The following is a 13,185-nucleotide window of genomic DNA, read 5'->3' as shown; positions in this document are numbered from 1 at the left end:
CTTTGTAAATATTTTTCCACAATACCACCCAGTTTTATATTATCAGAAAACTTGGAAAAGCATGATATTTTCTCCTGACGTTCAGGCAATAAGTTAGTGGTGCTGTTTTCACCTTTCCTTATCTAGCGTGGTTATGTTTGATTCTCTATAGTTTAATTGTCTCAGTTTTAGAAAAGAGTGCAATGATGGATTTTGAAAATGAAAGATGTGCGGAAAGTATTTTAATAAAGAGCAAAATTTATTGGAAGATGTAAGGAAGCACAATGCCTAAAATGTAGATAAATATAAATAATTTATGCTATCACAATAGCCAGTAATAAAGCAGCATTCTGATTTTTTTCTTTCCTATTTATAGAAGAAAAAGTACAAATTAACACCTTAAGCGCTGAAAAGCAGGAATCTCCTTTATTGCCATTGTATGAACCACACTTCCAAAGTTCATCATTGACCCCTTCCACATCACCGCAAATTGGAATCCAAATTTTGACGCCAAGTGAAGAACAGAATGTTGACATGAAGGCTTTTGACGTCGAGTCCAACTCTAAAAGCTTTTTGCCAGAGAACATTCCCAAAATGGCCGCTGCTGAAACACTGAAATCAACACAGGATGAAGTGCTCCTCAGCAGCAGTGAGTCTGCAAAGACCTTGCGCGAGTCAGAAGAGGGACCTTCCATGAAAACTGTTACTACACATGGTCAAACCCAAGAATCTTTAGAAAATGTTTTGGAGGCAGATAGCCCAGCAAATGTGAGCTTCAAGATTGATGTGGAACATGTCTCAAGTGAGAGTTCATCAACTTTGGAACCAGAACTGAAACTGGAAGGGGCAGGTGATGGAGTAAATCGACCTGACAGTCTCCAAGGCCTTCAGATGTTCCAGAGAAGTCAGAGTAATTTTACTGGGCTGGGATTAGCATTTCCATCCCAGAATGGATCTTTAGTTATTGGACGTTTGCCAAGTGTGACTGGCAAGAATTTAATTCCTGAAGAATGGGAAAACTTCGGTTTCTCACCTCTTTATGAGCGACCCTACACGCAAAGTGATGGTGCAACAGATAGGTACAATTAATTATTGTGTGAGCTATTACTATACCTTATTTACCAAGTTTGTTATATTAATGTTACTCAGAACATTTTTGAAATGGGATGAATTTCCCATTTTTTACTGGACAAGTATGAATCCTTCAGCCTGGACCAGTGCATTCAGTACTGGTCCTGGGAGGAAGATAATTGCATTCATGCCAGGACCACCAGACCCAAAAACAGTTACTTTCCCCAAGTAATAAGGCTGATCAACACCTCCACCCACTAACCCATTCCTCTACATCCTCCACCACCATTTATTTATCACTTCCTGACAGTCACCTTATGTGCAGACACTCCTGTGTCTCACGTCGCTTTATGGACATACAATTAATTTACATACAGTATCTAAACCATTCATATATATTTATATTAATTGTGTTTTTTATTATTCTATTCTTGTCTATTTGTGTTTTATGTGCTTCTTCAGAGCTGGAAGAGCAATTATTTCACTCCCCTTTATACTTGTATATTGGAATCAATCCATTCAGTTTTCTATGGGATTGTAGTCTTAGTGAAGCTCTGAAAGAACTTCTCTAAGGCAATTAATGCATTTGTATTTGAGTTTGGGGAAGAAGAAGATAAAAATATCTTAACCGTCAATGTCTTGATTTCTCCAAAGTATTTGACAGTATCAAAATTACAACCTTCTTTTCTCCATTGCCCAGTTTGGTAGGGCTACCCTTGCATCGTTCCACCAGAGCTTCTTACTCTGTCACCATCAGATCTGAGTGATCCTTTGAATGCACACGTTCATTTCCTATATGTTGCTTCTTAGTGATTTCAGCTCCATTAGACATACAATCATAGTAACTATCTATAAACTAATATTATAGGAAATGACAGAATACTCATACACTATACATTCACAACAACTTGCTAATGTCAGCTTCTTGAGCAATATACATGGCTTGAAGTGGGTGGCCTACAGCAGCAGCACTCCTATACCTAATAAAATGGCCACTGATTCTACTTACTGTCTTGCACCTTGGCCTCAGAGGAACGATGTTTCATTTAGCTCCATACAGCTAGAAGTTGAATTACAATGAACTTGAAAATGCTGTCACCATTGTGCTAGTGAGAACTCAGCAAGTCATCTATTGAGGGGAATAAACAGTTCTGTTAAAGAACCCTGAGGCCTTGACTGTTTATTCCATACCATAGATGCTGCCTGATTCAGAGTTCTTCCAGCATTATGTGTGTGTGTTGCTCAAGATTTTCAGCATCTGCAGAATCTTGTATTTATAACTTGAGCTATTTTCTGACTATACCTGATATTTAATTTGAGGTACATTTGAACCATAGAATCATAGAGTAGGAAATTTTAAATTAATTCTACAGCTAAATTTTAGTGATCTTTTTATATTGAAATATTATATTACTAACCTGGATGGGGGGCAGTGGGAGACAATTGAGAGTAATTATTAACAATTTATAATAATTTGATTTGTTATGGACATTTTCAGCTTTCTGCTCTGTGACTTTGGAAATGATGTGAAGAATTTAATTGTTTTAGTTTATGCAAACTACTGATTCTTGGAATTAAAATATTAATTCTAGGTATTTCAGCAGAATAGATACTGAGGCAAATTGTGCTCGGTCATGCCCATGGATGCACATTTTATGACTCTGCAATATCTGTTGTCATTGCTGTCCCAGCAAAGGCGGAGTGCTCTCTGGTGCACCATGCACCAAACACTGTCAGTAGTCGACGGCCATTGAACATTAAGAGACATTTAAAAATAATTCAAAGATGTGTCTATTTATGTTTAAAGAAATATTAAATACTAGAAATTAATCATAAACATTATTTTCAATAAAACTCGTGCACTGTTCAGTACCGAACACAAAGCTCTCTAAAGACCCACAAAATCAAGCCACACATTAGAATTGAGGTGTACTCTGCCTCTCAATTTAGGACATATATATTTCATCCATGGATTGAGACCAGAGTAAAAGACAGGAACAAGCTGATCTGCACGATGCAGTTGGCAATTCCCTATAGAACCATCAACTGAAGTTCAATGCAAACTAGCCTGCTAATGACTTCAGCTGATCAAAGAAATCCCTGTCTCATGTTCATGTCATCCATATGGTGTGAATATGGGAATCCCACAGGGACTTGAGGTCTCTGCACAACATTACTCTCTTTCATGAGAAGAAGATATAAATTCTATGCTAGTATTTTTTCTTAGCAATATTTGAAGTGTCAATGTTTGTAGTTGGTGCAAACTCCATCTCAATTTGCCAGTAATTTAACGTTAGCACAGAATAATATCACACACTTGACATCTAGCAACAAAGCAAAATAAAAGTAATATAAATAAATAAAAATAAAGTAATAACTGGTCTTGATTCTATGTATGCTGCAGCTGAGGAGCAGTGTACCAATCACTCCCTTAAAATTTTTGCCCTATTTATTTCTAGAATAGTGAAAATATTACATTCTATATTGCACATTATATAGTGGCTTAGAATATCAAGTAAACTGTATCATAAATGATAGTTAACTTTATATTCTAAAGTAGTTGGTTTGAAAAACAGTCTAAAAAAAGTCATGTGTCTGTTCTATGATTTTCACATGATGTTAGTTTCAAGTTGATTATCATTCAACCATGTGCAGTACATGTATGCTGCCAAATAAAACAACATTCCTCTGTACCAAGTGCACAACACCATACATATAACTCACATGCAACACAAAGTAATACAGTGGATTCCAGTTAATTGGGCCACCAGTTAATCGAGGCAGCTGCTTAGTTGGGACAACTCTTGAAGAACAAAATCTAATCAAGGAAAATAGCTGGGATTCCATTCATTTATTTGGGACACTGTGCCACTTAATTGAGGCAGGAGACTGTTACTAAACAGTTTTTAAACTAGTGTCGGTTCAGGTGTTTGCGTAGGCATTAGACACTACACCATGCTTAGAGTGAACAGTTTTGAAATGTGCTTATGTTCAAAATGTAGTGATTTTTGTCACTGACAAGTTGGTGATAAATAAGCAGTCAAACAATTCAGAACTGTTTTGCTCACTGTGGTTTCAAGCATTCAGGCTTACCAGGAATGGCTGGGAGTGAAAATGAAATTATTTCACTATTTCAACAAGTTAGGAACTATGAAGAATTTTATGGTATCTGCAATCACTTTGAATATTACAATGAAAGTGAAGATTTGGAAGGTGCAATCATCAATAGTATTGTAGGAAAGCAGTCCATTATCTAACTGATTTTGTTCATTAACATTCAATCAAAAGAACACAGGAACTTAATTCCTCCATTGATAACTATTTTACAGTACTGTGGTACTGATGGTGTTCTATTTGTTCTGTATTCCATTTAAATACATTATTTGTTACTCAGTAGTTTGTCTTTTAATACCTTTTTAACTATTTCCATGAAACTTGCTAATTGGGACAACTGCTTAATTGGGTCAAAATGAGCTTGCCCCAATGTCTCCCAATTAACTGTAATCCCCTATATTAACAAAAATAATAATAAGGTGCATCGAGGACACAATTAAAAGGTAAACAGTATAATGCTACTGGCACCATGTTAGTATTTTATTCACCATATCAAAGTTTCAGAGATTCAAAAATTTAAAGTTCATTTATTCTGGGTGTATGTATGCAGTATTCAAGCCTGAAATTTGTCTTCTCACAGACAGCCACAAGACAAAGAAGCACCATGGAGCCCTTTCAAAGGAATCATCAAACATCCAACACGCGCAAAAAAAACATGCAAATGGCAAAAAAATGAGTGACTAAACATTTTGAGTAACTAAAAATGAGTAACTAAATGAGAGTCTTTGAAACAGTCTAGGAATGTTCAGTTTAGTTCAGTTCAATTTAGCGCTGTTATTTGTTGATTGCATGCTGCAGAGCCAGTCCTCCCCCCCCCCCCCCGATCAAAGTCACACAAAATAACAATGTAAAAAGGAGTAACTATAAACTACAACACATATAACATAAACTGCAGAGCCCTCTAAAAATGAGCCTAGTCCATAAACCACACCAATCAAACACTACCCAAGATCCAAGACTGCTGCACCTTCCTCCAGCAGCAGCAAGTGAGAGAGAGACTGATCAAGCATAGATATACAGCACTGAACACCTGCTTGCTTTCTGCTCTCATCCTTGTTGATATCATTCTTGCTCAACATTTTAGTCAATGAGTTAGTCAAGAATTGGAGCCAATCATAGGTTTATGTTCTGCCATTAGGCCACTCCCTCCATTCTCAACCATGCTGAATTCCCTCAGAGATAGCAAAAGTGCCAGATCATTCAGTCAGCCCAAAAACACAATAACAAAATGTAAATTATAGGCTCCAATCCCAGTAGTAGAAGCATATTGAAAAGAAAAAGAAATAATTTTGTGAACTGTATGCAAAATGCCACAGTTATTTGCATTGGTGGCCATCAAGCCATGGTAAATAATAAAAAAAAGTTTGATTTCTCCCACTTCTTTCCTACAAAGTATGAAATGACTAACATATAGCTTCAATTTAAATAGATCACTCCATGCTTGATGCATTTTTTTATATACAATAGTACCGTGGCTCTGCTTTTCATCCATGTTAACAGTAGGTACATTAAACAATCATTGAATTACAACATTCAAGGGTTTTGACAAAGTACATGGGGCTGGTAATTATGGTACTTCAGGTTTAAACTAATTCCAGTCTACAGAATGCTTTATTGTTTAGTCCGTTACAAATAAACTCTGTCAGTGTCTGACCAAATGATGGGAAAAGTCAGGAAATACAGTTTTTCAGAATAGTGAATGTTATGAAGTGGGATGACACAGTAGAGTGGCGATTAGCGTAACAGTATCATAGCACCAGTGCTCACCAATCTGGGTGTACATTCTCCCTATGACTGCGCAAGTTTCCTCTGTCTGCTCTGGTTTTCCCCCACATTCCAAAGACTTAAAAGTTAGGGTTAGTGAGTTGTGAGCTTGCTGTCTTGGTACCAGAAGCATGGTGACACTTGCAGGCTGCCCCCAGCACATCCTCATTGATTGGATTTGGCACAGAATGAGACATTTCACTGTATGTTTCAATGTACATTTGACAAGTAAAGTGAATCTAATCTTATCAAATATAAAATTGACATAATTTGCATTATTAAATGGAAACTCTGATTTCTATTTTTCTTTTGGTTGACATCATTGTTTTCCGCACCTAGATCATCAACAGAGGATTGTCTGATTCTCATCTGCTGTGGGTTGTATAACCTTTTGAAAGGAATCTTACTCATCTTGCCAGATGTGATGCTTGCCGATGTGATGGACAAGTTAATTCAACCAGAAGCATTGATAGTCCTTGTTAATCATCCAGCTCCAGTTATACAGCAAGGAGTTATTAAGGTAAGAGAAATAGTCAGTTAATCCATTTCAGGGACTTGCTCATGGTAGTATGAAGTCTTATCTATCTTTATTGTGGAATAGGCCCTTCTGGCCCTTCGAGCCCAGCAACCCCCTATGTAACCCTAGCCTTATCACACAAAAATTTACAATGACCAGCTAACCTACCAATCATTATGTCTTTGGACTGTGAAAAGAAACCAGGGCACTCGGAAGAAACACACATGGTCACAGGGGAGCTTAAGCAGCAAGTTGTTGTTGATCCACATTGAGTGTTGCAATGAACAAGTTCTAAATCACACTGGTTAATCTTGTTGGTTCTACTCTCCATTCCATTTCACAAATCTAAATATTGTAATAATGTTTTCGTAGTAAACTTGTCAGTGATAGTACATTGTTGTGTCTGTCATAAAAACTAGAGCAGACAAATAATATTTTTAAAAATACTATATTTTTAAAATTATAATATTTTTAGCATGAATTTTGGCTTGAAAAACTCTCAGACTTAAGAGTTGTTTTTCCTTCAGCATCATCCTGGAGTCTCCAGAAAGTGCTGGCCGCTACCTAAAACAAAACCCAGAAATGAAATCTTAATGAAGTTAAATACTTTATTTTCTGTTTAGAACTAAACTGTTTAGTTTTTAGGAAAACAATGGAGATAGGAACAGTTTTCAATTCAAGTTGTGGAAAAATTGGCAGTTAAATAGTTTAATGAGCAAAGAGTTGTAGGGAGAGGTTGGACAGGCTAGGATTTTATGATTTTATACACCTCTACAAGGTCACCCCTCAGTCTCTTTCATTTTAAAGAATAAAGGACATGGGGTGAATACACACAGTCATATTCCCAGGGAAAGGGAATCAAAAATTAAAGGACATAGGTTTAAGGTGAGAGAGGAATCATTTAAAAGGGACCAGAGGGATGATAACTTCATGCATAGTGTGGTGTGTATATGGAACAAACTGCCAGGGCAAGTGGTTGAAGCAACTGCATTGAGATATTAAAGAACTGTTGGAAAGGTATATGGATAGGAAAGATTTTAAGCAATATAGGCTAAACTCGGACAAATGGGACTAGATTAGATAGGTATCTTGATTGGCATGGACAAATTGAGCTGAAGGACCTGTTTCCATTCTGTTACCCTATAACTAAGAAATGAATTAATTAGTGAGAAAGATAGCCTTACTGGCCATCTCATTTTTAATTCTTAGATCATAATAGGCATCCGTTAGTCTCAAGAGACCATGGATTTGCACCTTGGAAAGTTTCCAGGGTGCAGGCCTGGACAGGGTTGTATGGGAGATGGGTAGTTGCCCTTGCTGCAAATCTCCCCTCTCCACGCCACTGATGTTATCCAAGGGAAGGGCAAGGGCTGATACAGCTTGACACTGGTGTTGTCGCAGAGCAATGTGTGGTTAAGTGCCTCAAGGACACAACGCACTGCCTTAGATCAGATGGTTTACTACACCAGTGCTTGGGGTTTGCTTACAATTTGAAAACAGTTTTACTTCAATATAAGTTAAAGTAAATGTTGTAAAATTTCATCTTTTTGATAATTTAGATTATATGAAATGATGCTCTCTCATTTCACTAAAGTACTCCCTTCAGTTAACAAGCTTTACTTTAGATGGCTTCTTGCCCTTAACATTAATAAGCAATGTTCCTCAATTGCACAGTATATGGTCAACTAACCCATTTCATTCCCCAGAAACAGATACATTAATTACTTCTTAATTACTGTAGCAACATGCTGATAAAGTTCTTGCAAATAAAATTTGAAAAATTACACCCCCTTTAATCCTTCATTGAAACAATGTACTTATCATTTTACTCCTAATGTTACAGTACCATTTTTACTTAACTCCAACCAAATGGATTTTGTACTCAAGCCCCCTTAAGCACATTCTCTCTCTCCCTCTATCTCCCTCTCTCTCATTCTCTTACTGCATTTTCTTTCCTCAGTATTGCTTTCCATTTTTCACCAATCAAATCTTGAAAGATTTGAAGATTAACAATTAGCTTTACTTGTTAAATGTACGTTGAATCATGCATGAAATGTGTAATTTGCTTCAACAACCAACACAGTCCAATTCTTATTTTTTTGCCACATCTCAGTGATCACCACTATATCATATTCCACCTGGCTATTTGCACCTGCAGCTCGCCAATATTTTGTCCATTTCAATGCTTCATACAGTAGTGTTCCATATACTTATATTCTTTATTTGTAATAATATGTGAGTGTTAATTCCTCTGCCAGATTTTATTTTCAATGCTGCCCTTCCACTGTCAAAATACAACCCACTACCAATATCAATTCTAGGTCTAGAATACTTATCCCAGCTCTGTCGATGAAGTCCAGTCATCTCCTGCTTAGAAATGATTTCAACATCCACAGAATCTGGAAAGCAACCTCCTGTACCATTCAAATATTCCTACATATAATGTCTTTTTAAATTCTCTCTTTCAAGTTCCACATTAGGATCTCAACTATTTTTCTTCTGATTTAATCAATTCTGTTTCTCTCTTCAGAGATGCTGCTTGAAGTGCTTAGAGTTTTGAGCATTTTCTGTTTTATTTTCTCTTACATTTGGTAGCCACTTTATTAAGTACGGGGTGGAACCTAATGTTGCCTTCTGCTGCTGCAGTTCTCCCACTTTAGGATTGTATTTGTTGTGCCTGTGTGTTCAGAAATGTTCTTCTGCACATCACTGTTGTAACATGTAGTTATTCAAGTTACTGTCATCTTCCTGTCAATTTGAACCAGTCTAGCCACTCTGCTCTGACCTCTCTCATTAACAAAGTGTTTTTGCCCTCAGAGCTGATGCTCACTGGATGTTTTCTGTAGCACACATCATTCTCTGTAAACTTGAAGGACTTAGATATTTGCATTAATAGCTAAATGTACAGGTGTACGTAATGGCTACTGTGGGTACATATTCAACTAATTTAGTCAGCATTAACACTTCAAGCAGGTTGTAGCATTTGAATGGATATTAGCTGTGAAGGAACTATTCAAAAGTCTGAGTGATTGGATTAGATTCAACTTTATTGTCATTGTGCCAAATACAGATACAAAGCCAAATGAAATGCCGTTAGCATCTAACCAGAAATGCAAAGAATAGTGTTATTTGCAAAATAACTGCAAATAAAAAGTAAGTGCTACAGCACACAAATATAAAAGTACTGAGACAGTACAATATGGGTGCAATACTGCTTAGCGCTGTGATGTGAGGTTCAGCAGGGTCACAACCTCAGGGAAGAAGCTCTTCCTGTGTCTGCTGGTGCGGGAGCGGAGGCTCCTGTAGCGCCTACCAGATGGGAGGAGAGTAAAAAGTCTATGGTTAGGGTGAGATGCATCCTTGATAATGCTTCTCACCCTGCCCAGGCAACATTTATGGTAGATGTTCTCAATGATGGACAATTGGGTGCTGATAATCTGCTGGGCTGTTTTCACCACACGCTAGAGTGCTTTGCGGTCTGATATGGGACAATTGCCATACCACACTCAGATGCAGTTGGTGAGTATGCTCTCAATGGTACAGTGGTAAAAGTCCGTCAGTGTCCTGGGACAGAGGTGAGCTTTCTTGATGCTCCGCAGGAAATAAAGGCGCTGTTGCATCTTTTTGATCAGGATGGAGGAGTTCAGGGACCAGGTGAGATCCTCAGAAATGTGGACACTGAGGAATTTGAAGCTTGATACATTACCTTCCTAAATTGTGGATTACATCATCTGAGTGCTTCTTTTGCAGAATAAACAGGAGTCGTCGATAGTTTGTCTTCATTCCAATGTGGCAGTTGATCCTGATTTATTATATGTAGTACTGCAAAGTCAGCTTCTGGTATGATACATACTTTAAGAAGGACATAATGGCCTTGGGGAGGGTACAGAAGATATTTACTGGCATGCATCCAGCCCTGAGAAATGATCTTGAGAAATTGAGATTAGTCTCCTTGGCAAAGAAGGTTAAGCAGCCATATATAAAAATAAATATTTTATTTGTTCCAAAACTGTGAGCGTCCCTGAACTTTGCTCATGCCTAATTTCTTCTTAGAAAGAAAACATGAATCTTTAATTTTGAATCTCTGCAGGAAAAAAGTGCTTTTTCTGTGTTGTTAGGTGGGAAGTTCTCTGTGTAGTATGAAAGATACTGACTTTTAACCCATTGGTGATGAAGGAACAGTTGATATATAGGTATCCCCTGCTTTTCGAAAGTTTGCTTTATGCCACTTTGCTTTTACGAAAGACCTATATTAGTACCTGTTTTCGCTAACCAGAAGAAATCCGAAGAGGATTTTTGCTTTTACAAAAAAAGGCAAAAAGTGAAAATAGCGTTCAGCGTTTGTTTTGCAGCGAATCGTTATAGAGGCAGCTCGCACCCTGAGCAGCGAGAGTGGCAAAAAGTGAAAACAGCATTCAGCGATTGTTTTGCAGCAAGCCATTATAAAGGCAGTGCGCACCCCGAGCAGTGAGAGTGGTGTCGCCAAGCTCCTTCCCCGGGAACTACACTCAGCATCTCAGCATCAAGCCGCCGTAGCTTTGAGCTGTGTGAGATTTTCGCTACGGTTGGCAGTTCTGCAATGATTGCAGAAAAATATGACTTTAATTTTGAAAGGGCACGTAGGTTTAGGGCAGGTTTGCTGGATGTTTTGCCTGCTTACAAAGAACTGTATGATAGAAAAATGTGTAAACCTTCCAGTGTGCTCACTGTCTTCCCGATTCTGGTAAGTAAACTACACTGTACATATATTGTTTCTAATTTATATAGGCTATGTATTTATCATATCATTCCTGCTTTTTACTATATGTTTGTGTTATTTTAGGTTTTATGTGTTTTTGCTATGATTTGGTAGGTTATTTTTTGGGTCAAACACTCAAAAAATTTTCCTGTACAAATTAATGGTAATTGCTTCTTCGCTTTACACCATTTCGGCTTATGAAAGATTTCATGGGAACGCTCTACTTTCGGATAGCGGGGGAAACCTGTATTTACATGGCAGTATGGTATGTCTTGGATAGGAGCCTGCGGATGGCGATATTCCATTTCCCCCGCCCCCCCACTGCAAGTGGTGATGGTTGCTACAATGTTAATTTGCTTTCAAAAATGTTTTAGCAAATTTAGCACTATCTCATTTAAGGGTAGACACAGCAAACAGGATGTACTAATGAACTTTTAAGCTGGTTAGTTGCAAGTTTGCGAACCGTTTCAATTACCTAGTTTTCTGCATTAATTACTCGTACAATGTGGTCTGATCTTTATCACAATAATAGACCAACACAATCTGCCGAAACTAATAACACACAATTAAATGTACTTATTATGTCTTTATTGTACACATAGTTTAATCATTCACAGTCCAGGCTGGAAAAAGTATTTAATAACTGTTAGAACCTCCTTTAGTAGCAATAACCTCCACCAAACGCTTCCTGTAGCTGCTGATCAGACTTGCACAACAGTGAGGAGGAATTTTAAACTATTCCCCCATACAAAACTGTTTCAGTTCATAGATATTTCTGGAGTACCTTGCACGAACAGCTCAAATCATTCATCTCAAATGTTTAAGGTCTGGACTTGGCCATTGCAAAACATGAATTTTCTTCTTTTTAAACTATTGTGCTACTAATATACCCTTGCATTTTGGATCATTGTCTTGTTGCATCATTCAACTTCTATTAAGTTTCAGGTAATGGACTGCTACCCTGACATTCTCCTGTAAAATGTCTTTTCTTTCTTTTTCAATCTTTTTATTAATATCAAAATAATGGATATAACATAATATTGCTACACAATTATTGGGATTACATTGTTAATGTAATATATAAATATATATTCAGTTAATACAAAGGTAATAAACCTCCCAAAGTTGTTCAAGTACAAATGTAGTATACATAGAAGAAAGGATTAACATATCCAAAAAGAAAAAAAATATACCCCCCAAAAAGATCTAATCTAAACAATACTAACCAAAAACTAAGAAAAAGAAAAGAACATGGGCTGTTTGTAACATCAAAAAAGAAAGAACCATTAGTGTCATTAACTCCGAACCCCTCTGCATATGTTAAAACAAGAGAATAGGTTTGGAAAAAGGTCAGTAAAATGTCTTGATACAATTTTGAATTCATTGTTCCCTCAGCGATAGAACAAAGCAGCCCCAAACCATGATACTTCTTCCACCATGCTTCATAAGTAAGAGAAAATAGGTTTCAGTAGGCAAATTTAATGTCAGAGAAATGTATGCAATACACATGCTGAAATTCTTTTTCTTTGCAGACATCCACGAAAACAGAGGAGTGCCTCAAAGAGTAAATGAATTAAAACATTAGAACCCTAAAGCTCCCACCTCCCACACACAAGTGGCAGAAAGGCAACAACTCTTCCCCCCCCCCCCCACCCCACTAGCAAAAAATCTGCAGATGCTGGAAATCCGAGCACCACACATAAAATGCTGGAGGAACTCAGAAGGCCAGGCAGCATCTAAGGAAAGAGTTGACCTTTTGGGCCGAAACCCTTCGGCAAGACTCACAGTTGGGATGAGGTGTTGGTGTGCAGTGCTCTTTTTCTTCCAAACATAGCACTGTGCATTTTTACCAAAAAGTTCAACTTTTTGTTTCACCTGTTCTCAGAGCATTGTCCTAGAAGCATAGTGGGACAGCCAGGTGGTCTTTTGCAAACTTGAGACATGCAGCAATGGGTTTTTTTTTGGAGAGTAATGGTTTCTTCTGTGGTGTCCTTCCATGAAC

General features: G+C 37.5%; 1 protein-coding gene across 2 annotated transcripts in view; it reads left to right on the top strand.

Annotated features, from left to right (window-relative positions):
* The window catches only part of lyst (lysosomal trafficking regulator), a 316,053-nt gene that overhangs the window by 208,880 nt on the left and 93,988 nt on the right, over positions 1–13,185 (top strand). For both annotated transcript variants that reach the window (XM_073056659.1, XM_073056660.1), the window contains exons 23-24: positions 356–1,058; positions 6,268–6,448. In XM_073056659.1, the coding sequence (XP_072912760.1) occupies positions 356–1,058; positions 6,268–6,448 (884 nt within the window). The remainder of the gene's footprint in view (positions 1–355; positions 1,059–6,267; positions 6,449–13,185) is intronic.

The sequence above is a fragment of the Hemitrygon akajei genome, chromosome 9 (genome assembly GCF_048418815.1).
Source record: "Hemitrygon akajei chromosome 9, sHemAka1.3, whole genome shotgun sequence".
In the NCBI taxonomy this organism is placed as follows: Eukaryota; Metazoa; Chordata; class Chondrichthyes; order Myliobatiformes; family Dasyatidae; genus Hemitrygon; species Hemitrygon akajei.
Note: the sequence above shows the minus strand (reverse complement) of the source record. Positions and strands in the feature narration are given on the sequence as shown.